Source organism: Pararge aegeria, chromosome 12, assembly GCF_905163445.1.
Source record: "Pararge aegeria chromosome 12, ilParAegt1.1, whole genome shotgun sequence".
In the NCBI taxonomy this organism is placed as follows: Eukaryota; Metazoa; Arthropoda; class Insecta; order Lepidoptera; family Nymphalidae; genus Pararge; species Pararge aegeria.
The window spans coordinates 4,097,614-4,124,867 of record NC_053191.1 but is presented as its reverse complement, the minus strand read 5'-3'; the positions used below and the strand labels follow the sequence as shown (position 1 = coordinate 4,124,867).

The window sequence follows — 27,254 nt, the reverse complement described above, 5'->3', positions numbered from 1 at the left end:
GTGAACATTCTTCAATTACGAGGCCTTATAAAATTCAATCGTGATAATATCGACGGTCGTTATCATCATCTTCAGGAGTATTAAAGCTTATATTGCTGTGCTTAAGTCTCCACTCTTATAATAGGATCCTCCACGTTATTTGAACGGCCATTGGCTAAAACACATCAATTAATAGCTTTTCCCGTAGTCTATTGTAGACAGTTGCTACTATAAAAAAATGTATTCATTCAATGATTTGTGTACTCCCTACCCTCCATATTTATCTAGATATGATATTTTGTTAGTTGAAAGCCCTGACATAGCTCAAAGGGGTGCTAGAATGGTCAATTAAATAAGATGAGTATACAACATCAAATAAGTGAGACAGCCGCTGGAACCAACCAACTCAAGACTGTCATCACCATTATCAAACTATTATCGGCCAACTACATTACACGGATCATCTCTCTTAATGAGAAAAGTATAGGTCTAGTCTACCGCATTGGCCCAAAGCCGATTACTAGACTTCTAATATCTAACTTTACGGAGAACGGATTTCGTCACGATGTTTTCCTTAGCCGTTTTAGGAAGAGAAAGATAATAACTCTAAATGCACATAATTCCCAAAAGTTAAAGGTAACTTGTATCAAAGTTGGTGTCACTAAAAGGAAGGCTGAAGTATTTTTACACAAGACAAATCTCAAAAGATAAAATAAATATATATACTACGAAATGCACACATCGCCACCTAGCCCCAAAGTAAGCTTAGCTTGTGTTATGACTGATGAATATTTTTATGAATAATATAAATAAATACTTATAATATACAGATAAACACCCAGATACTGAAAAATATGTCATGCTCATCACAAATATTTTCCAGTTGCGGGAATCGAAACCACGGCCTTGGATTCAGAAAGCAGAATCGCTGCCCAATGCGCCAATCAAATGAATGAAGAAATAAAAAACGGAATTGATTAAAGAATACTTTTTATAAACGAGATAAACACTGTGATGTACTCGTTGTTATTAACATTAAAATATGAACATTAAAAAATAATGAGCAAACTGCTTTGGTTGAAAATACAATTTGAGTATTAAATACGAGAGAGTGTGAAGGCGACAGTAGAGATGCTAACACCCGAACAAGATCAAAATAATAGTGTAACTATTAAAGTGTATTAAAAATAATGGTTTCACACTTGAACGGATAAATCACGTCTAAGCTTTATAACTTAATCTATGACTAATTGACGGAAAGAGCCATCGATTCCGAAGAGTTCATCGTAGTTTGTAGGCTTTCCGGGCCTGAGGGCTTCATCTGCCTTGTATTGCTCTTGTTCGGTGAACCAGGGTGTGTACTCTTCAAGCTTCTTAACCCATGCATCTGGAGACAGAGATCATTATGATTATATTGAAAATTCAAAATTGACAGTGTGGATGCTGTGCAGTGGCGTGCATAGAGGGTATTCACATGATATAAACTGAACAAAATCTCCAGTATGAGCTATAAATACTTAAGGGTAGGGTTTTTATAACTCTTACAATGCCTATCAAGTTTTTTTTAACTCCTACTGGAGATTTTCTTCATTATTTATCATCTGCGTACACTGTGCATACCCTCTATGTACGCCACTGATGCCGTTGCGTTACCGAAATTACCTATTATAAATGAATCAAGCAATTATTGAATTCTGTACACATATGTTCGTTGTTTGATTATATACACAAGAATTTTCAATATATATAACGTGTAAACGAATTACGAAATACTGTTGAAGGGTGCATAAGTATATTTCATTAGGAATCACCATGTAAAATCATTAAAACAATAGAAGCATATTTATTTTTCCATGCAAACAAATTCAATCATTTTAAGTGTTTCTTATGACAACCCTATTGAAGATAAAAGACCGACTCGCTCATAGTACCTACGCTATGCTATGCGATGGGTACATTTATAATAGATTAAATAAGTGACAGGAGTCAAAGTTGACTTCAATTTTGCATTTGATGTTAGGGCTGTATCTGATGTTTTTAAATAAAAACCAATGGCAGTTGTTTACTCAAAAACTATTAGCGTTACGGTTTCACAGAGAAATCTTAGAGACAGTAAATAATGTGCCTCTAAAGTCTGTGAAGTAATATTAATGTTTTCATTTACACGTTGTATATCAATAGCCAATACCAGTCTACCGCTGGACTAAAGGGTAATAGCCTCTCCGATAGCGAGGGTTTGTCTATAATGACTACGCTGAACAGATGGGTTGTTTATCACAGTAGGTGGTAGTAGTAGCACAGAGCACGCTACGGCCCTTTCTCCGCTGTATTCCCACAGTCGCCTCGTACAACAACCGCGTAAAGAGCGCTGTATCCTGATCTGCCGTCACCACACAGAACATTTTAAACATAGAATACGCTTTCATGATCAGGGGAGAAAACCAAAATCAGTCGGGTATGTTTGTTATCATAATACGAATTCGAAATTTATATTATTATATTATTATGTTGATAATTGTGAAGGAGAACACTCCTTCGGGTTCATTGTCACAAAAGAGAGCTAGTTATATGTGGAATATTAGGTATAAAAAAAACCTATTTCTTACTAGCTGGGCTCTTCGTCCGCGTTTATTACGGTTTTTTTTACAAATCCCGAACGTTTTTCTGGGATAAAAGTAGTCTGTGTCACTCTTAGAATTTTTAACTAACTTTATGCTAATGTCTAATATAAATAAATTGCCTTGTGTTTTGCTTCAGGCGAAGTAGAACAAAGCTATTTTTCATTCAATATACCTAGCAAAAATCAGGGACAGGAAATATTCTTTCGGGTCTAAGTTGTTTTAAATTCTTCTTTACCAAATTAAATCGGACGTGTCTGTAAAAACGGTGTTGCTCTTATCCATGCATTTCTTTTTAGGAATAACGTTGCCAAATACCTTTTAATTTCTGTTTACAGATAGATGGAATGGCTATTAAAATGCTATCTATTACTTAGAGTTTTTGTTGAGAAAGTCATTTTCATTAATGCAAGTATTGTGTATCAATGATAATGATTAACAATTAAATGAATAAATCATTAACTATGTTAACAATTTTGGTTATATTTGTTCTTTTTGTCACTTCCATTATATTACACATTTTTGTTAAATTTGTACTTATATATGTTTATGTGGTGTACAATAAAAGTGTTTTCATCCATACACAAAGGCTCCATTTCACCATCTTCTGATAAATGTCAGATAGTTTGTTCACAATTTTAGTCTTTGTCACTTGACATAATTTAACATAGTTACAAAACTTACATTTAAGCTTCAAGCCGCTTGTCGGAAGGTGGTGAAACAGGTCTTAAAAATTAACATAAAGTAGAAAATAAATCCATTCTATATCTTTGGGTTTAGAATGGGTCGCAAATCAAAATTCGTCAGATTAAGTTAAAATAAGCGTTAAAGGGTAGGATAGGGCGACATGCAGATATTTTGCAAAAGCTCTCAAAAATGAGATTTTAAAAAAGGAACTTACTGTGAATATCATTCATGGGACCAGCTTTTCCTCCATATTCATTCGGCATCATTTCCTGTGGAATGTGTTTGTAAAGTTCGCTGACATCGCTGTGGATGAAGATCTGCAAATAAAACAACAAAATCAGCAAAATTAAAAAATGTATGTTAGTTATTCTTTTATTATACGTCTTTTTTCGTAATGTTATAACAATTAAAGCAATTTTCACAAATTTTACTTAATAAGCCCAGTGGGTAGGACTTCGACTTCACTATTCGGCGGCCGAGTTCGAATCCCAGCACGCACCTCAACTTTTCTAAGTTATGTGCGTTTTAAGCAATTAAAATATCACTTGCTTCAACGGTGAAGGAAAACATCGTTAGAAAACCTGCCTGAGAGTTCTCCATAATGTACTCAAAGATGTAGGTATGGAGTCCACCAATCCGAACTGGGCTAGCGTGGCTTAAATGAATAGGATTAATGAAACCATATCGAACCTACTCATTTTGAGAATAAATTTAAAATAAAGGTTTTTTTTGCCTTATAGCCAACCACATTGTTTATATATATATGAGATGTTAGTTAGATTTTATGAAAGTGCATCGTAGGGCATGTCAAATTATTTCTCTCCGCAATTCTTGTCATGTTCTTAGGATTACTGACTTTTTTCGTTTAAGAATGTACGTCAGAGATTTTGTTATTTCGCTAGTTCAACAATTTTTTGTTGTGTCCTTATGAGAAAAATATACTTACTCTGTCTCTAATCTTCTCTTTCAGGAATGGTTTGACGAAATTCACAATTTTGTCCACTAATGGTGAAATATTTATCACATGGACTTGTTTCAGTTTCACTGGGTATGCTTCCTGCGAAAACACATTAGTTAAAATTAATTTTCCCGTTTTTTGAGGTCTCAAAAAGGTATTTAACCCTAAGTCAAGTTTACAGCTGTGAAATTGAAGGAAACGTTGAAACAGTAGACGTTATAATAAAAGATATCCTAGCAAAGGTTTAGATTTTTTTAAAGGATTAATTTTATTGGTTAATGCAACTAACTGCCTTGTTTTCTAGTGTTTGTTATGTTCAACCACGGATCACTACGTCTTAGGTTGGTATACCCAAATTGGATTAGATTGGATTTAAATTTTTCCATTTCAATTGTGTTTTCTCAACATTTTAAACGTTTCATAAGTCGCTTTCAAGCACACTCTAATTCACTCTGCTGGATAATCCATATTTTATTTACCTGAACACAAACTAAGAATTTCTTCACCAATGTTGGCGTAAACTTCGCGAAGTGGTTAGGGGTCGCTACAGAAGCATCCAGAATGTAAATATCTCCTGCAACGCCTTCCTTCTCTTCCGTTAGTCTAACATCTCCAAGCATAAGCGCCAGCTTGAATGCGTTTGCTACATTGGGTGTTTGCACATCTTTTTCAACACCTGAAACCAATATATACAAATGATTATTTTGAGTGTTGAACGTAATAACATTTTTACAAACGTTTCTATCTTGTGGAAGTCTGAAAGTTACTAACAGTTTCTGTAAAGCTGATCATTGATGAATCAAAAATCAACCAATCAAATCGTTGGTGATTTTCAAATTTTGTTACGAAAATAGTCATTGATTAGATCTGTTGTTATGGCAAACGAATACTTTACAACTGATGTTTTGCTCATATCAACGCCGTGCGGCGATATTACATTGATTGACGTGAAAAGGTACCCACCTCTCATAAGTACGACACGACGGCCATCGGGAGTAAGACCAGGGAGTGGTGGCATTTGGCTGAAATTATAAGTTCTTTGTTAACAATTTGACTTCATGCATATATTTTTCGCCCTTTGTGTGTTTTTCGTGTTGTTATAGACTTTGATGGCTCTTGTAACTGGTACCAGTCTGCTATTTAATTTAAAGCTCGGTTATTGTTTCATTTAATTTGTGCAGATCAATCCAAAATAAAAAGTTCTTTAAAGTTAAGAAGTTAAAAGTCTGGTTTGTCTATTGTTTTTTTTTTAAAGTGCATTCAACAAAGGTTCAGATACGAAGTCTTAGTTTTTCATACAATTAAGATTTTTGCATTAAAAACATTGTGTCCTGAGTAAAACATATTTCACCATAAGGGTTTCAAACTGAATTTTTTATAACTTTTCTTTTATTGTAATCAGTCTTATTTATAGCTCTTTGTGTGGAGTATGTTTTAAAAATACGACTAGGTAAACCAGTGTGATTATTCAACTGTTTTGTTTTTTTACTAGGGATATAATTTGGTTTGACTTACATAATTTTAGTAATCTCCTGAAGCTCTGGGCGAGTAATGTCTCTGTCGGTGAAGAACTCAGGCACGGCCGAGCGCATGGTGAAGTACATGTCCAGTTTACGCTTGCACTTCTCCAGGGAGAATTTGCATCCGCGAAGGAAGGTCATGATGCGTTGGTCATCTGAAATAGAAAGTTAACTAGTAGAAGTAATTGATAACATCCAAAAATATGTTGGAAATTAATGAGGACATTCTACTCCTCAACTAGTTAAGATGGTATCATTAATTTAAAGCAATACAAGTTAAAGTTAGTAAACGAAGTTATCACCGTACCCTTACAATAATGTAAACATATATGAATCAACGCTTCATAAGTGTCTGTGATAGGCCTACTAATAAAAAAAAAATTGACCAGGGCGCGTTTGGAACCCTCGTAGCTTTAGTTTTAAGTTGACGAATTTATTTATTGCCATCAACTCACTCCTATGTCATATTTTACATGTGATGTACGCATGAAAAGTGCCATCTATGTGCCTATTTCAATAAAGAATTATTTGACTTTGACATTTACTTCCAAAATACGCGAAACTGTACGGAAAAGAACTAATTTGTTACCAAATTCATCGGGTAGATGAGGTTCCTTTTTCAGCCACTCCTTGATATGTGCAAGATCCTGTTCCCGAGTGTCGGGGTTCTCATTTAGCTCCTCGCGGATCTTCTGCCACATCTCTCCAGCTGGCTGTTCTAAAGTCATCTTGGCTTCTGGTTCTGGAACAATGAAATACAAAAAAATATTTACTAAGATGTTTTAGATCATTTTGTATTGCATTAATTCTGATGTGTTCAGTGATTCTGTGTTTCCAATTTTAAAAACGAGTCGGTAGCATACAAATTTATTTTTCTAATATTCGATTAAAATAAATGATTCCCTTTGAAATATTATCTTAGTTTAGATTTGATTTGCTTTTTCAAAACTATGGGTCAGGCGTTTCTAGAACATTCTAAAAGTTATCTTTATTATGCAAATGTTTTAAGTTTTTTAAGTGTTAATATAATCAATCCTGACTCAGTAACAAGAAATATTTTTATTATTTATTCCCTTTTAAGTTAGCCCTAAACAGAAATCTCACCTGAAAATGATGATGCAGTCTAAAATAGTAGCGGTCTAACCCTTTTTGCAGTTAAATTAAACTTATATTCCTAAGAGGTGTCTACGTGACATCGTACCGAATCGCTTGGCATCGCATCTTTGTCGGCATAAAGGAAACTAGCCACGGCTAAGGACTCCCAGCAGACCAGATCGGAGAAAAAATATTAATTCCAATTCCTATTGCGGCTATTGCCTTTGCCGCTCACACAGCTCTCTCCATTGCACCACCTCAATAATTATTATTAGTTTAGTTTCGTAACTATTTCTGAGACATTATAAGGAACCATGTATGGGATAGGATTTCAAGAGCATTGACACATTAGCCCACTAACCTTGTCCCGTAACGGGAGTAAAGTTGTGACACAAGTGTCTAACGTAACACGCTTTACTCGAATAAAAATCAGTTGCGACTTATTTGGTGGTAGAAAACAAACCAAAATAAGAAAACCCAAAAATATGACTGAACTAAAAATAAAAATGAACTAGCTGAATTAAATTCAGCTAGTTCATTTATATTTTTCTAAGGTCTTTTAACGTCCGAATGCTGATTATAGGGTTTTCTCTCATAAGATAAAAGGGTTATAGAGCAGAAACCCACAGCATTGCTCCAATGAGGGTTTGTGGGAGATTGGAATTCAAACTCTTGTAGGAGGATGCTAGAGCATTCAACAACCACGCTGCTCCAATATGGGTGAAAACATTGACATTGAAGTGCCAGTGACATTTAGGCAAACGTGATAATGTACGTGACATTATCTAGTGTCAGCAGGGAAAGCTAACCGTACACCCACCGGGGAGAACCGCTGGTGGGTGCAAGTGGAATTCGTTTAATATCTTGAGTCACAATAATATAGCCGGCTATCTCATCTTACGGAAATTACACGCGAGCAACAAACTTATCTGTGAACTATAAATTCGCTTCTAACATTTACAAGGAAATTTAAGTTATAAAAATAAAATGTGTGATAGCCCTACCTAAACCCGAAACGACTTATACACTTTCTTTAAAAAGAATTAAATTCGCGGTTTATGCCGCGGAACGATCGTGCAAAAACTGCTTTTTAACTTTGCTTTCACCGTTTGGTGTTAGGAAATTCCTTGCTGCGGTCACGAGAAGCGCTCTGATAACCCAGTAAATACTTGGTCGCTTGAAATTACCGCTACATCCCCCTTTTAATTTGTACCATCAGTTGGCATTTTTACCTAGTAGGCTAAGGCACAGTTATTGTATGAGGAACGTTCGAATTTGAATATAAAAACAATTTAATAGACATTAAGTATAAGGGCCCTGTCATAAAGGAACTAGAGGCGAAATTAAATTGGCCCGTATCCCCCGTTATTACTTTTGTAAGGTACAGGACGGGGGCTTTACAAATGGCTCTACAATTTGCATGAAACATAAAAATAATAGGTGAAAGGCATTACGCAAAACGCGCTATCTCATGAAAAGCTAAATTTGATTTCAGAGCACTTTGCATAATGTGTTCCTATCCTTACTGTCTTTGTTATATTATAAATGCCCTAACTCCCAGGCGCAACTGTGAGCGCTGTGAATTTAAATGGGAAATCCCGGGTTTGATTATTGGCAGGGGCAATTTGAGAATTTACAATTTCTGAATTTTCTCTGGTCTGGTCTAGTGAGAGGCTTCAGCTGTGGCCAGTTACCACCCTACCGACAAAGACGTGCCGCTAAAAGACTTAGCGTTCCGGTGCGACGCGATGTCGCGTAGAAACCGATTAGGACTTATAACTAACTGCCAGTAGTGAAATAAAAAAAAATTAAGCAACTATACTTGATATTTAATATAAAGTTAGTTAAAACGACGGAGAGTATAGGCTTTTTGTCCCAGGAAACAAACGGTTTCAACGGGTTTTGTAAAAAAACGTAATAAATGTGCCGAAGAATGAAACTAATAGGTATTCATTGTTTGAATGGAATACTATAATATTGCCAATTTTATTGTACATAAATCTCTTAAATAACTAAATTAGCAGTTCATAAGAATGCCAATCCATTTCACGATGTCAGTATGGAAAAATATAGCACTAATTTTACACCTGTCAATTCAGTTTAGTTAGGATTTGTCGACGATTTGTGCACAACACTGTAAAGCTCATAGCGTCATCTAGTTGTATTATTAGAAACCTTCTAAGTAAGACGCAACTTCCGAGGGTATATATTAAAACTGCGCTACGGTTATCTCTGAACATGTCCAGATGGCGTTAAATATAAGTACACGCGGTCTTATGAAACACTTATTTAGCTCAATTGTAACTCTCTGCAAAAATTATAATTGAGTATCTGTTATTGAAAAATAATACATCTACAATTGTATGTTATCTGTGCCCACAGATATTGAGTGACACTGCTTTCTGACTCCAATGCTGTGGGTTCGATTCCCAGAACTAGAAAATGTTTGAGTGATGAACATGAATGATTTTCAGTGTCGAGGTGTTTATCTGTTTATTATAAGTATTTCTGTATATTATTCATAAAAATATTCATCAGTTATCCTGGTACCCATAACACAAGCTACGATAACTTTGTGGCTAGATGGCGATGTGTGTTCTTTAGTATTATATTTATTTAAATATTAGCGGTGATAGCCTAGTAGGACTTCGACTTCACTTTCGGGGGAGAGAGTTCGAATCCCGGCACGCACCTCTCACTTTTCTAAGTTATGTGCGTTTAAAGCAATTCAAATAACACTTCCTTCAACGTTGAAGGAAAAACATCGTGAGGAAACCTACATACCTGAGAGTTAACCATAATGTACTCAAAGGTGTGTGAAGTCCACCAATCCTCACTGGGCCAGCGTGGTGGACCCATGCCCTGTAGTCGGTCGGTAATGGGCCTATGTACTGCGATCAACAACCCATCTGCCCAGCGTGGTGATTGCCTTTGGTCCAGCAGTGGACTGTTATAGGTTGTGATGAACTGGGACTAACCGAGCTAACGGATTAGACACCCGTAATCTTTTAGCTTAGGTCTGACAATAAAAATCGCTCAACGGAAGAACTTAACAATTTTTGGTCCTTCACTTAGAACCCAGGACTTTGTGATCCATAGTTGAATTAATAACTACTAAGTTATTTTATGCTTAATCATCATCATTCATTATATCAACCTATTGCCTTGGTCGCTAACTATGGGCCTCATAAGAAGGCTCAGAGTCACTCAGCGGGCGATGGAGAGAGCTATGTTAGGAGTATCCCTACGTAAAGTTAATAATCGTGTGAATAAATGATTTTATTATTATTATTATTATTATAGCTCAGCTAGTTGCGAAGCTGAAGTGGCAATGGGCGGGGCACATAGCTCGGAGAACCGATGGACGTTGGGGTCTTAAGGTGCTGGAATGGCGACCCCGCACCGGTAAACGCAGCGTAGGTCGGCCCCAAACGAGGTGGACAGATGACATCAGGCGAGTTGCTGGGAGCCGTTGGAGGCAAGCGGCCCAGGACCGTGCATTGGAACTCCCTACAAAAGACCTATGTCCAGCAGTGGACGTCAATTGGTTAAGATGATGATGATGATTGCCGGCCCACTACGGGGCACGGGTCTCCTCCCACAATGACCACGCTGGCCCGGTGAGTATTGGTGACACACACTTTTGAGAACATTATGGAGTACTCTCAGTTATGCAGGTTTTCTCACGATGTTTTCCTTCGCCGTTGATATTTTAATTGCTTAAAATGCACGCAACTTAGAAAAGTTAAAGGTGTGTGCGAGGATTCGAACTCGCCCCCCCTTCTACCCATCGGGCTATCACCGCTTCAATTATTTTAACGCTTTGTATAGTTGTACTGAATTATGTAAGTTTTTTTTAACAAGCGTACATATAACATAACGCCTTTATGTTATGAAAATATTTCCGCATATAAATAAAAATTATGTACCTATTATTTATTCATACATACAAATTGTAATTCATGCAAACCGAGAAGCGTTGGTTATAAAGAGAGAGTTCGAAAGAAAGTGTTTCAAGAGAAAATTACTGCGTGAAAACTGATCCATATCTTTAGATTATTAAGTATGCTTTATTAGATTATAACATTTAAGAATTTGAATAAATTTGCTGGTTGTATATTTTACATTAATGAAATTGCCTTGGATATTTACTACAAAGGATTATAAGACCGCAAAGATGGTATCGTATAATACGTTTTCATGATGTTCCAAAACGTGTAAAAAAGGATAAGTACCTAATGCAGCAAAATTTTCTGTGGTTATCAACGACTAAAAAGAAACAAATCATACAAAGCAATTCGGATAGCATTAGCGCAAAAACCATTACAATTTATAAACGTTCGAGTCATTGGCAGACTTTTTAAAACATCACGTTTTCAATTGCACCACCCATTATTTTTCATAGCAAGCATAGGTATGCTTTACCGCTATGTACAGCTCACACATTATTTATAACTTAGTAGAATTACTACCTTTATTACTATTCTAATAGAGACGTCATTCACTTGCAATCATTTGGCATTTCTATATCGAGGTGACCTGCACATCCTCTTTCTAATGATAGGGGAGCACGGAAATCGTGTCTGAGATACAGTTTTGTTATTTACGTGTTTAAAATGTCAATTGAAATTTTTAAATATGGGGTTCTATCATTAGACCCTGATTACAATCTAAGTACCGTAAATGTACCAAAATAAAATGAATTCGTATTTCTTTGGTACAATTACTTATTTTCGTAAGTGAGATAACACCAATTATGAATTCAAATTTTAGTCCCTCGAGACAGCTTTGTGAATTGTAATTTGTAAGGATCTATTTAAATAGGGCTATTCAGTTCCTACACAACATTTTAGAAGTTAAAGCGTATTTTCATTTGGCTAGCATGTTATGAATGTGAAGCATAATCATAATCAGCTGATTTCTGAATTTGCCTTCAGTATGTGATCCAAGAAGAGTCAGGATAATTTTCATCGCAAATAAGTTCAATACCAAACATATAGGGCACCGGTGCAAAGAACAGCTTTTCTGTGCATCAAGCCTTAAAAAGCTGAAATGAGGTTTAGGTTAGAGCATACTCGACTAGAATATGCCTAATTCATGTCTTGACGCACTCAAGATCAAGATACGTTGCCGGATATACAATGCAGGGAAAGCATTTTACACTTTAGTGGATTGTATTAAAAAAGTAGATAAAAAACTGTTTTCTGCCTTGGTTTTCTTTGACAAAACAGCGAATACACAATTTTATTAAATTAAATATTTTTTTTAAAAGTTAGGCCCTCTGAGACCGTTCTCTGACAATGCAAAAGACCATTGCGGTTAAGTTGTCATTAAAAATCACTTAGCAAAAGTTTAACAAAATAGGTTGGCTCGTAAAAAGAGCGCTGAAGGTCTTGCCGTATTCGCAGTTGGGCAAGTTTTCTTGAGAAGTTTTTAATATATTATAATGGAACCCACGGTATAATCTCGAACATCTCTTTACTACAAGCTCTCTTCAATGCAAGCATCTATATGCCAATTCCACCGGTCCACTGTCAAGATTTCACCGGTGGTTTAGCAGTAAAAAAGTAACTGATAGACAAACGAGATCATCTATATATTTATATATATAAATATATAAATGAATGAAATCAAATGTATTTATTGATCTCGTTTGTCTATATATAAATATATAGATATATAGATTTATATATATAAATATATAGATGATCTCGTTTGTCTATATAAAGGTGACTGACTGACTGACTGCCTGTTGGCTGATTGACTGAATGACTAACTGATTGACTGATTGACTGATTGATTGACTGACTGACTGATTGACTGATTGACTGACTGACTGACTGACTGACTGACTGATATATCTACGCACAGCTCTAACCACTGGACGGTTCGGGCTGCTATCCGCTAAGAAAGGTTATTTAAAAATTCCAACCCTAAGAGGGTTAAATGGGGATAAAAATGTTGTATAAAATCGTTCATTTATCAATTTGTTTCAAGTTTGAATACATGAAACTTTGATTTTAGGTTTTCGATTAAAAATAAAGCAATACGTGTGACACAAATTAAAAAAACTCCAAAGGCATCAAATTGTATATGAAAGTTTCTGATTTTTTAAGTATTTTTCTATTAGCAGCAAGACATTTTTTGAAACCTTTGTAGTTAAATTAACCAAATCAAAAATTTAACTTAACGTGAGCGAAGCCCTGGGAAAAAGCTAGTTAAGTATGACGTTTACTCGACAGTTCTACGCGGAGGGTACCACGAGATAATGGGTAGACATAAATATCTCGTGGCACGCATCTTAACCTGTAGGGTTAGGGCGCGTTTGAAACTCTAGATACTCGGAGATTTACTTTTGAATTGAAGAATATAAAGTATAATTTATTTTAATCATTCACAATAATTGAAAACCTGATATGAACCAAACTACGGGATATTGTGTAACAAACGTTTGTTACGAAGTAAAATATGACAAACTATGTAAACATATTAGTAGTTATTATATACGCAGACTGTTAAACAATTTAGTATCCCTTCAGTATTTGGATAAAAACCGGAATCTACAAAAAGCAAAAAAGAGAAAGAGTTAATTATTAACTGAGTAATTTAGGAGTTTATATTTCTTCGAATATATTCCATTGTCTAGGAAGTGTAATGTATTTGCCTCCCATTAAACCATATTCAGGTTAACCGCACGCTGTGGGCAAAACGCGTTGCGCAGCGTATAATAACTAGGTACTAGGAGACTACGATCTCGAGCAGTTTCTCCGCGCAACAGCGGGTTAACGACCAGTGAATCATCCGATCGTTTCCACCGAGTCAGCGATCTAATAAATATTAATACTGAACATTCTTTTTCATACTTTCTTGTGGTTACCGCTAATTGTTCGATTAATACGCGTCTGCATCTGTGTAAATGGTTGACTTAAGTCCGAATGATAGAGCATTCATTTTACCTGTCATTTTATAGTTTAAGGTTTTTTTCTATTGAAATGTTACATCTCTATTACATGCAATGGCTTACGATTCAAATATGCATTAGTAAACTTATTTTGTAAAAGGAGTCTTTAGTTTGGGCCTGTTCCACACTTTTAAACGGTTGTTTTGGAGCCATATGTTGAGTATCCCTGCATTCTTGTTGAATGTCATTTAAATTGGTTGAATATAACCACTACACAGAGTAGGTTATACTTACTTAAAATGTGTCTGTTTGTTTCTTCGTTTGTGCTTCCTAACCAAGCAACCAATAAATAATCAACTTAATTTTGGCATAGAGTTAGTTGGAAGGACGGAGAGTAGGTGACATAAGCTATTTTTTATTTTTATAACAAAAGTTTCCCACGCGATAGGTATAGAACCATAATAAACGCGGACGAAGACGCGGGCAACAGCTAGTATTTCAATGTATACCTGATAAAGTGAAACAATATACTAACAGATTATGTGACATATTACTGTAAAAAATATTCAGGAAATAAATAATTTTAGGATTTTAATTTATTTTGTTATCTGAATGCATACCAAAGTCGACACATTCACTGCTATAACGTAAAAGAAAGATCTGATTCCATCTACATTATCGAACAACGAAGCCCTAACTAAGCTATTTCATACAACTTTGTTTTAGTTTTTCCTTGGGATCAATGCTTTTTGGGAACTAGCAAAATCTTAAAAATGTGCAGTGACAAACATAACATCAACTTTGTTCAAATTTAAGGTATCTACATAAGAATAGTTTTAGTAACGAAAGAATATATTAGTTAAGTAAAAGAATAAGTTTTAACGATGTTTATATTATTTATAATAATTACTCTTAATGAAATGAATGAAATAATAACAAAATGAAATTAAAACCGACGTACATTATTACTGGTTTTAAAAATGTAATGCTGGATTAATACTTTGGACATGTTTTCGGAAGTTTAAAAGGTAATGCTTTATTAGAAAAAAACTCAAATTGGCACTAAGAATCACAGCACTACACTAATGAAAATTTGAAAAAAATATATATGTATGTATATTCACCTTGGTAATGAAAAATCAAGTCGCACGCCAAACTTTCAACGATCGAAACACTCTCACTTGAACGCAACGTGTTTGCAGATTAATAAAAACTTTTTTGGTAAAAAAAATTGACTTTTGCAATTTATTATCTATGCACCAGTATTGTTTATGCGCGTGCGCCGCGCTGCCTCAAATGCGATGGCACTGGATGGGTGTTGCTTTTTATGATTTCGTTACGCGGTCTGAGTACAATTATAGTGTAGGGGGAAATATAGTTTTGGAAAATTATGTCAAAATATTTGCAGATCCAGCAGTACTCTATTACATTTTAATATTAATTATTAACACTCTTCAAACCCCAATTTGTGAGATTAATCAACAGTAATTCAATTAGGAGCTTCCAAAATTTATTTCAATTAGTACCTACATGCATTTTTTGCGCGTGTGATTGTAATGTCGTAGTTAAATTTATTAGACTTTAATATTGGCCAACCATGGACATTTTTGAATCATTTTCGGCAAAATGACTCGCTTTAGCGATGGTTTAGGACTTTGGCTTCACTTTCGGGAAGCCGAGTTCGAATCGAAGTCCTATACTCTGGACCATCGCCAACTACAGAGCACGGGTCACTTCCCCAGTGAGAAGGTTTAAGGCCGTGGTCCACCACCACGGTGATTGGCCCAGTGCGGATGTGTGGTCTCCATACACCTTTAAGAACGTTACTGAGAATTCTTAGGTATGCAGGTTTCCTTATGTTTTCCTACACCGTTGAAAGCTTCACATGAAGCTGAACACCTACGCCTCTGGATGATGGACACAGGGCGGCACGTTATAGGCCGTAGTCCTTGCATGACCTGCGAAGTGACCTTGAGAGACGAGACGAGAAAGACCTTGCTCTGTTTTTACTTACCATCAGGTGGGCCGTAACAGAAAAATAGTTGTGCGAGTCGGTCGGAGAAAAATCTTAAAGCACACAAAACATCGTCAAAATAGTTCGTTAGTATGTGGTTCCCTGAATATACAAGTAGGCCAGTTAGGTGTATATGCAAAAAGATGCCAGATTTTCGTTTCAATTTCATAGCAGTTCATGAAATGAAAAAAATGGAAAGTGTCCCAAAACTTCCTGAAAATTCTAGTTTTTGTTTTAAGTTAAATTACTATCAACTCTCTATTTTATGTGTCTGAAAAAAGTACATTTTTTGTTGACCCGTAGGTATTATTATTTACAAAAGATATGTATTAAATTCGGGTATGTAGAACCTCGTTTAAAAACTACAAAAATATATTTTTCCACTGTTAACGGCTGTGAGACGTTATTTATTACCTCTGTAGAAATATATGCTCCCATAAATATATTATCTTGGTAGCTATCCTGGGTTATAAGCATACTCACCTGGGTACAAACGTTTAGCTTAGTAGTAATAATATTCAGATAGCCAGCTACATGTTTAGAGTTTCACAAATGTATACGTTTGGATTGTATTATTTGTTATTTCTAATATCATGGGTATAATAATACATACGCTAGGTTTTATTATTCCCACTACATAAGGAGTCAAAAAAGCGAGTTAATACTACTTAAATAAAATAAAAAATAAAAATAGCCTTTATTCTCTGACTAAATACATTTTTGCTTATACACTACTAGTTACTAAATCTATTATTTAATTTAGTTATATTTATTCCTAAAAAAATTGTAACACCAGCGCGCTTAGTCAGGCTGTCCTTGGACATAGGCCTCCTCTAGAATACTCCAGTGTGCTCTGTCTCTGGCTATTCTGCGCCATCCTTTTGGCAGGTCATCTTCCCACCTTTTTTGTGGCCGTCCTTTTTTCCTCTTGCCATCTCTAGGGTACCAAGATATAATTTCTTTAGTCCATTTTTCTTTCGAGGATCTAACTACATGGCCAGTCCAGCGCCATTTTAGCCTCTTAATCTTTCTGGGGACATCCGTTACTCCTGTGGCCTTCCTAATTTTCCTTATGCTCCACTTGTCTTTCAGCTTAATATTCAACATGCTCCTTTCCATTCTATGTTGGCATACTTTAAGCTTCTGTTGGTGAGCTTTCGTTAATCCCCAGGTTTGACATCCATAAGTGAGGATTGGGAGAATACACATGTTATATACCTTGGATTTGGTTGGCATTGGAATATCTTTGCTTTTTAGTACTTCTTTGAGTGACCAGTATCGAGCCCAGCTATTGTTCACTCGCCTTTGCAATTCCTTGTCCATCTGCATGTTTGGTGAGATTATTTGTCCTAAATAGACATATTCGTCCACATATTCTATCTCTTGGTTGTTTACTTTTATAGTTTGTTTATGTCTATTTGTCATAACCTTCGTTTTGGAAGTGTTGATGGTGAGACCTGCTTTCCGGCTTTCTGATGCTAGTTGGTTTAGCATTTCTTGTAGAGTGTCTGGGTCATCGGTAAATAGCACTAAGTCGTCTGCGAATCTCAGGTGTGTCAGTTTGCATCCATTTATATTAATTCCTAACTCTTCCCACTGTAGATTTCTAAAAATTTCTTCTAGCACTGCTAAGAAGAGTTTAGGAGACAAAGGATCTCCTTGCCTTACTCCTTTCTTTATTTTGAACTCCTCTCCAATTCTTTCCAACTTCACTGTTGCTGTGCTGTTGCTGTATATATTTCTAATGAGTCTGATATATTTATTTTATATTCCTTGACTGGCAAGGGCTTTATATATGTAGTTGTGAGAAAGGGAATCAAATGCCTTATTGTAGTCTATAAATGATATATAGTATGATTTACCATACTCATTATATTTTTCAACAACTTGTTTCACTACATGTATGTGGTCTACTGTTGAAAAATCAGCTCTAAAACCCGCCTGTTCTCTAGGCTGTTCTTCGTCTAACCTTTTAGTGAGCCGGTCTAAGATGATTTTAGAAAATATTTTATAAATTGTTGTCATTAGGCTTATTGGTCTATAGTTGTCCATATTGTCTCTGTCCCCTTTTTTGTGAATTAGCACTACAGTTGACCTGGTCCATTGTTCTGGAACAACTTCATTGTCCAAGATGTTATTGAATAGGTGGGGTAGTGGGCCAAGCAAAATGTCTAATATCCCCTTTAGCAGCTCGCCGGTCACTCCGTCCTCACCAGGGGCTTTATAGTTTTTTTTAGATAGAATGGCTTTCATGGTTTCGCCTTCTAATATATGTGGGACTTCCTCCACGTTTGGGCCCTGGGCCGATATTGATAACTGTTGAGCTATAAAGATCCCTGAAGAAGTCGGTGGTGATTTTGCAGATCAATGCTCTTTTTGACGTTTCCATTTCCTTGTTTCCTTTGTCTTTACCCTTCATTTTTGGTATCCAAGACGAATGATTTTTAAGTTTATTCATTGCTCTCTTGATTCCTCCTGTTTTTTCGATTTCAAAGTGAGACGTGTCTTTTTTTTATGGTGTCTTATACTTGATGTGATCTTTTTACTAATTTCTTCTATCTTTTTGATGTTCTTTTTTCTATCTGTTAACAATTTTGTTCTTTCGTTTATTAATATCCTTGCGTTATGTCCTATTCTGTCCTTATTTGTCCGTTTCATGTTGTGTTAATTCAGTTCTTAGTTTGGTTAGTATTTTTTCAAGTTCATTGTATTTTTCTTGGATGGAATAGTTCGATTTAAGGTTGTCTAGTTGTTCTTTAGCTTTATTTCGTATATTTTCTGGGATTGGAATAGGTATTTGATCCGATATGTTTTTTATGTGTTTTCTTGTTTTCCGCCTGTTAGTAATTTTTAAGGTGGCTCTAACCATCCTATGATTTGTACTAAAATTGAGTTGATTTATAATGCTAACATCATTAAATAAATTAGGCTTGTTAGTTAATATAAAATCTATTTCATTTTTATGTTTCCCATCCGGTGAGATCCATGTCCATTTCCTGTTTATTTTTTTCTTGTAGTAGGTGTTCATTATTCTTAAATTTGATTCCAGAGCAAGATCGATTAATTTTCGTCCGTTTTTATTACGCTTGCCTTGGCTATAGAGACCAATGACATTGTTTTCTCCTACTTGCTGGCAGCCTATTTGGCTGTTGAAATCTCCCATTACAATTTTGTTTTTGTTGCTTTCTTCAATGGTGTCCAGTAGCGATGCATAAAATAAATCTTTATCTTCTTCCTTGGCTTGTTCTGTGGGTGCATACACTTGTATAATAGACCATGGATCTTTTCCTTCTTGTAAAGCCAGATCTAAAACGGCAATTCTTTCTGATTTACTTCTAAATTGTATAATTGATTCTTTTAGTTCCTTTTTGACCATAAAACCTACTCCATGTAGTCCTTTAGTTTCCCCTTTATAGTAAAATATATAATCCTTATACTCTCGCACTTCTTCTCCTAACCGTCGAATTTCGCTCAATCCTAATATATCCCAGTTTATTTTTTCTAGTGCATTCTCTAGTTCTGCAAGTTTGTGATCTGTTCGAAGAGTTCTTGTATTTAAAGTTGCTATAATTAGTTTAGTTTTATCTTTTCCTTTTATGGCGTTCAATATAAATTTGGGTAAAAGTTTAGGTTTAAATGAATTTTCAAATTTTCCTAATTTTTGTAAGCATTCCAGAGGGTGTTGGTCGGAATAATACTACTTAGTAATTTATAAATAAAACGAGCTTCATTCGTTTTAATAAAGGACAGTGTAACTTAAATTACAAAACAAATAGATGCAGAACACATATACTTTGATCTTCGATCTGTGTGTTACTTAGCCTATAAGGTACCCCATAAAATACAGCTTAATAGTTTTAAATTATTTCGGTGGATCATCTATACAAATGTAAAACACACAGACTGGTAAATGCATCAACCATTCCTTTACTTCGCCGTGTCCGTGTAAAAAAATATCCCTTTTTTGTTTTATAATCTGTGTTCCGTGATAAACTCTCCAAACTGTAAACGTAGCTTTTAGGCGAAAGATAATATCAAAAATCTACAGTTACTTTAGCTGCTATAAAATTTTATTTTTGGATTGTCATTCGCTCTTAACTTTGGATATAAACATGTCTTTAACACATTAAAGTGTACTGTTAACTTATTTTACCTTGTTAGTCTAGTAGTCAGCATTGTCGATAGATTTAAATCACGGGATTGAGTTCGATTTCTGAAAAGGCAGGAGGTATTTTTATCAATACATCATCATCGTTACATCATCCATTCAAATAATTGACGTCCACTGCTGGACAAAGGTCTTTGAAGGGAGTTCCACAATCCACGTTCCTGGGCTCCTTGCCGCCATCGACTCTCAGCGATTCGCTTGATTTCGTTTGTCCCCCTCGTTGGGGGCAATTCCATCACCTTAAGACCCCAATGTCTATCGGTTCTCCGAGCTATGTGCACTGCCCATTGCCACTTCGGCTTCGCTGGGCTATGTCGTATAACTCTAGTCTTTCTACGGACCTTATTTCATCACGGAGAGATACTCCTAGTATTGCACTCTCCATAGCCCGCTGAGTGACTCCGAGCCTTCTTATAAAACCATAGAAATACATAGTCCTAATCCCGGTTATGTTTATGTGTATCGCTATATCTCGCCAACTCGCAACAGAGCAGTGTGGTGGACTAGAGCTTAAACCCTAAGGCCGTAGTCCACTACGCTGTGGACCCTGTGTCCGATTTGTGGACTCCACACACCTTTGAGAACATTATGGAGAGCTCTCAGGCATGCAGGTTTCCTCACGATGTTTTCCTTAACCGTTGCAGCGAGTGATATTTAAATTGATTAAAACGCACATAACTTAAAAAAGTTAGATGTGCTTGCTGGGACTCGAACTCGGCCTAACGAAAGTTAAGTCGAAGTCCTATTTACTGGGCTATTTATCCTAAAATAACTGCAACGCGTTTGTAATTTTTGAAGTTTTAAAAATTAAACCTCTTTAGCGGCGTTAGGAAATAATCATGGGAGTGAAATTATACGATGTAACGAAATGCATGCGCACATGGTTACACGATTTTAACAGGATGAAGGTAGTCGTGAAACCGAGTGAGGGAATACAATACATCGTCCGGCAGCTCACTTTTAACGATGCGCGCGCACATCGTCACAAAAAATCGACACCCTGGAGTTCGCTCTAGTCGACATTATGTTTCAATTGTCAAAGTCTGCGAGCTCATTCCGGTGATTTAATTGAATCAATTGTATAAAATCTCAAATTTTAATGTTCAGGGAAACTTGGTGGTTCGATAACTAGATAATGAGTTATAATAAAACTTTAAATGTTTTAAATACCTTTTTTTATTGCTAGTGTCGTTTTCTCTACAAACGAAGATAAAAATTTTGTTAAGATTTTTATCTTGTTACGCCAAAGAAGTATAACTTCGAACGGGTACAAGTACACACACCTATTTTTCTATCTAGGTAATTTTACTCTAATTAAACTCAATTCGTTCATTCGAATTTAAGAACGCTTTTGAATCATCAAGTCCGCCTGTTTGTTCCGACTATTCTACCGATTCGGAAGGAAGAGTTTTACGGGCGATTGATTATTGAAAAATTTAATTAAAGAAATTAAAAAATCCAAAATTCATTTATTTCAAGTAGGCCTAATACAAGCACTTTTGAAACGTCAAGTCTGTCTGTGTGTAGTGACTCTACCACCGGTTCGGAAGGCAGATTCTACCGAGAAAACGCCGGCAAGAACCTTTTTGCTAGATCAACATTTTACAATTTAACTTTCATTATTTAATCTTGTGAGAGACGAAAGCGGTGCCGGCAACCTGAATTTCATCAATAATTAATATCAAAGTAACCTTGCTGCAACAATGAGTTTTAACACATTGTTTAAAATTATGGAATGCTAGGGCCAAAAAAATATTTGCACTTTGAATTGCGAAAAACGGATTAAAAAAATTACTGGTTAGAGTTATTTCTTGGCGATGATAATTAAAACTCTGCAATTGAAATTTAGACGGGAGTTAATTAAAATTTTGGTTAATTATAAAATTTCATGCCTTGCGTGAAGCGACTGCAGGAAAAGTTTGTACTTTCTAGTAAATTACTGTAATTATTATCTTCCAAGACAAGCTAAATGAATAAATAATTTCACGAAGCTCGCCTGTTTATTTTGATTTTACTTAATAGCTAATATGTAAATATATACATAGGTGACTTGATGTCCTGAAACTCCATTGAGTTTGTATGGACATTGCAATATGACCATATGTATGCTATGTAAAATGCAAGCAAAATAATTTATATTTATTCATTAAATTTTTCCACCAATCCGCCCTGGGCCAGCGTCGTAGACTGCAGCCATAACCCCTACTCAACGGGGGAGGAGAGCCGTGCCCCGTGGGCACGGCCAGTACTGGGTTGACGATGATGATGGTGATGAATTACCAAAGCATAAGTTTAAAGAATATGTTAAAACACATTTATTACAGCGAGGTTATTAAACAATTGATGAGTTTCTTAATGACAAGGTTGCTTGGAAGCATCCGGCTCCGCTTTCATCTCTCACAAGATAGAAAAATGAATGTTAAAATGTAAAATGTAAATTTTTGATGTAGGAAAATAGTAACTGCTGAGGTTCTTGCCAGCGTTTTCTCGGTAGAATCTGCCTTCCGAACCGGTGGTAGAGTCACTACACACAGATAGACTTGACGTTTCAAAAGTGCTTGTATTAGGCCTACTTGAAATAAATGAATTTTGAATTTTTTTAATTAAATTTTTCAATAATCAATCGCCTGTAAAAGTCGAATGCTGGACTAAAGGCTGTTCCCAATGGAAGGGTTTGCCCATTATCACCACCCTGGATTGGAGGTTCGGTGAAGCAGTGCACATAACTCAGAGGACGCTGGCCCCCGTTCTCAGTTATATTCCCGCCTCGTACAAAATCCGTGATGCGAGGAAGATTGGTGATAGCTGTATTATGATCTGCCGTCACCACACGGCACAAAATGCCCAGCAATGGGACTTAATAAATTCAATATACTAGACTAAGTATACATAAAATAAGTAATTCAATTAGGGGAAATTGTATACAATTAATAGTAAGTTAATAGAAAAGTTCTAAAAAAAGCTTGGGAGTAAATTATTGCTCTAACCTGTAAATCCTGGACACTCTTGTTAAGAATGACAATGTGAGATGGTGATAACAAAAAAAAACAACCGGCTAAGTTGTTGTAGGCTTCTTCTTAGACCAGGGGGCGTTTGGAACCCTCATAGCTTTAGTTTAAAGTTGTCGCCATCAACTCACTTCTACGTCATATTTTACATGTAATGTACTCAAGCATCAAAAGTGCCATATATGTGCCTATTCGAATAAAGAAATATTCGGCCGACTTGACTGGCAATATGGAAAAATTATGTTGTTACTGTTATTCTTAGAGATCTCCGAATTGAAATCGAAATATCCTAGCCACAATCCATACTGCACCTTTGACCTTTAATGGCGATACTTACATATAATTCGTCTATAACCAAGGTTTATCGACTTTTAAATGCTGTACACTGTGTATTTTACCATCATATTTTACCACAGATACCTAATCTAACTGCAAAAAGCGTTGAACTAAAAAAGCAAAGCTATCGTGTTCACAAGTGTAGGTCTTGTCACACAAAATGAGCGTTGTAGACATTTTTTTTACACTTTTTTATTAAACGTTGTCATTGGTTTGAGTAATTGATGATTTTTGTTGCGTAGTAAATATTAACTTATACATTAAAAATATTCTGTTCGTTTTTTGGGCTAGCAACCGGATTAATCTTGGAAAGTTTGGTTATCGTCCTGGAGATACAGAGAGAATTTAAATGAAGATCCTAAAAATCTTATATGCAGGATTTTAATAAATAAACAAAATTACCTATGGAGATTGCATGAAAAACTAGCTCAGGCGATGAAACTGTAAATGAAATATGACACTGAGATTCTGAAGACAAGTTAATAAATACTTTTAGCCCGGGATAATAAATTCTCCTGGGACTCTGACAAAACTGAAAGAAGTGCGGGCGATGTTGTGAGTATCAGCTAATGTAATATATTTTAATAGAAGTAGAGCTTTCTGTGACCGATTTCGTTCACGGCAGTACTACAACCGTGCTTATTTCTGCCGCTAAGCAGCATTGCTGTGTTCCGGTCTAAAGGGCGCGATTGCAGGTATTCTTTGACGAGGTTGACGTTTACAGGGCGGCCATTTGCAGGTCGTGTTTCGTCTTGCCCTTCGAACTGTTGCTGTGTTTATAGACGATGGTTTTCCACGCATCATTAGGTATTAGGTGGACTTTTTTCTAGGTCCGTTTATTATTACTGAAAAAAATTAAAACAATGAGAAAAACATATACACGTTTATTTGATTTCTACAAACTGCGCATTGAGGTAGCTTTTTTACATGACGCGACTTATACATAAAGATACATCAATGAACCCTAAAAGTCTTTTAGTGTTAGTGAGTTTTTATCATTTTAACCAATTACCGTTCGCAGACGTTATTACTTTTTATACTTATTTAAGTAAAAAAAAAGTAAGAAGTTCTTTAGCTAGCGAGTTCTTTTTTTGTATTAGATAATAAAATACTCGGTGCTTGACTGCAATCTCACTTGATAGTACCTAAATAGCGATTCAGTTAAAGATGCACTCAGATAGGAAAATTGTTCAAACTTACTCTCTTTGCGTTTTGGCGTTAAATCTATATTATGTATACAACGTGTAACCGAATTACGAAATAGTGTAGGTGAGTGCATAAGATTATTTCATGAGGCATCATCCTGTAAAAATATTAAATCAAAAGAAGCATTTTTTTTTTTCAATACAAACGCATTCAAAACATTTTAAGTGTTCATTTATGACAACCCTATTGGAGATAAAATACCGACACGAGCATAGTACCGATCGTAGTATCGACTTTAATTTTGCAAGTGATGTCAGGGCTATATACATTTCTTATCTCATAGACAGTGAACAATGTGCCTTAAAAGCATGTGAAGTAATATTTCGGTTTTTATTTACGCGTTGTAAATGTGATAAACTATTATTGAGGTATATGTAAAAGTTTATCACATATACAACGTGTAAATGAAAAAAAAAAGATATATTACATTGGCGGACTTGCACAAGATGGGTTCCGTTTCATTATCGATACAAACGGTAAAAAAATCATGTCTGGTGTCATTTTGGTATAAAATATTAATAGTATTTGTTGTTGGCCATACCATCTGTGGAAATTTTAAATGTGTACCTATCACACATTCTTTCTTGAGATTCAGCCTGGTGACATACCAACGAACAGACAGATGGATGGACAGCGGAGTCTTGGTAATAGGGCACAGTTTTATGGTTTGGGTACGGAACCCTAAAAAGAAGTCTAAAAAGACTTGCAACGGAAGCTGAGAACATTTTATACATGTTTTCACTAATATATTAGAATGTCTCTCGGAGAAGGTTCTTGTATACATATTAATGCTCAAAGCCACCCATGCGAAACCGTTACGAGTTAGCTAGTCTTATACAGAAGTAGTTTTTGAGTTGGGCTTTATGTAACTCTTCAAAATATTTACAAGAAAATAAGTAGGCTCAATAACTTTCCAATAAATGCATGAAGAGTTTTCAAACGTACCTCTAATTATGGCCGACGGCGCATAGCGTCATTAAGCTTTGAGTCCACTTTATGCAAATGAGCACTATTTAGCCACACAGGAGCGCAGTATTCTGCAGCGGAAAAAGCAAGACCAATAATGGATGTCTGCAGACAGTCTGCGGATGTCCCCTAGCTTCTAATACTTCTATAAAAAATTAACTCTACCGTTGTAGTGCAGCTTTGTGACAGAGCTTGTCCACTCTCTATCTAAGTCTTCTTTAGTAGTAGTAGAGCTTTGTGACAGAGCTTGTCCACTCTCTACCTAAGTCTTCTTTAGTAGTAGTAGAGCTTTGTGATTGAGCTTGTCCGGGGCAGTACTACCGCTATGCTTATATCTGTCGCCAAGCAGCATACGTTCTTGCTTTAAAGAGATACAGACGGGCTTTACACCTAACCTCACGTTGATGGACACATGGCGGGATTTGTAGGACGTGTTCCATGCCTTGCGAATTGTTGAGGTGCTGTTCTTTCTTGTTTTTTAATATTTATACAAGTGCTTGACAGCAATCACACCTGATGTTTCTAAATGTAGATGCACACAGGGCGTGCTTGCCAAGATTAAAGGTACCCAGATTATAGGTATCGGGGTTCCTGCACTAACTGCCCACCTGGTGGGCCAACTGCGATTAGTTATCGCTATCAAAACTACCTACTTAATGAAAATGAAAATACACTTTATTGTACACTTAGGTGTACAGAAATGAAATTATAAACAAAAAAAAAACAATTATTATAATACTGTTCGTGTTAACAGCCAGTTGACCAGCTTTAGCCAACTAGAGATTTTGCTTAACACAATGGCGGCCATCAGTCTTACCTTCAAAAAGCAACATTTCCTAATCAAATTTAGTTAAGACAACCTCTTCAGGTTGTGAGGAAATTTTTCACATTAAAATCATATTTCAACCAAATCAACACCGCATCTTGGTTATCAAGTTACCAAGTCATCGAGATTACTTCTCTTACAGCAACAGTCCTTATTCCTATGGCCATAAGACCTTTACTTTTCCCAGGCATTCTAAAGCGAAATTAGTTTCGAGTTTTTTTTGTATGCAAAATTGTTTGTTACGCTGTTAGCAATAGAAGTTACATTAGCGTAAATTATGTTAAGTGTGTAATAAGAATGGCATAAACGGCACCAGTAATGGTTATGTTAGAAATCCGTTGTGGCTATGAGTCATCGTAGATCACATAGTACGTGCAGCATGCATCCGAATGAAATCCATAAGATGAACTTCAAACCAGAAATGCAAGAGTTTTCAAAAATACCACTATAATTTAAGGCTGACAAACTATTTTTACAGCACAGTACTTAGATTAGCAAGAATCTTTTAATTCTAAAATTGTCATGAACATCGTAATCACTATTTAGTTATATTAACCCTATCTTTATTTATTTTATTTATTTAAACTCTTTATTTTAACACAAATAAAAATACAGAAGAAGAATAAAAAAAAACACAGACAGAAGAAGTATACAAAAGGCGGCCTTATCGCTTTGTAGCGATCTCTTCCAGGCAACCTAAGGATAAAGAAAACAAAAGTACCAATCAAGAAAAGATATCGTAACGGAATGCTAAATCGCTTAGCATGTCTTTTTCGATAGGGTGGTAACTTACCACTGCCGAAGCCTCCACAGAGAAAATTCAGAAATAATAAATTTCCTATATTGTCTCCATTCCAAAATTCAATCAAATCGGTTCAGTAGTTTTAGCGTGTAGGATCCATCCATCCATTCCTTCAAATTTTTTCTATAACATTACTAGGACTAGTCCCTCTTTACATATAGGACTGAGAG

General features: G+C 35.7%; 1 protein-coding gene across 1 annotated transcript; it reads right to left on the bottom strand.

The window, feature by feature from the left end:
• Nucleotides 1-994: 994 nt before the first annotated feature.
• Nucleotides 995-15,039, bottom strand: LOC120627816 (alpha-tocopherol transfer protein-like). Its single transcript, XM_039895873.1, has 8 exons — nt 14,883-15,039; nt 6,352-6,504; nt 5,758-5,917; nt 5,206-5,264; nt 4,722-4,918; nt 4,231-4,341; nt 3,499-3,601; nt 995-1,366 (listed from the first exon to the last, which is right to left on the bottom strand). The coding sequence occupies exons 2-8, from the start codon at nt 6,488-6,490 to the stop codon at nt 1,215-1,217; spliced, it is 921 nt and encodes a 306-aa protein (XP_039751807.1). The 5' UTR covers nt 6,491-6,504; nt 14,883-15,039; the 3' UTR covers nt 995-1,214.
• Nucleotides 15,040-27,254: the final 12,215 nt, after the last annotated feature.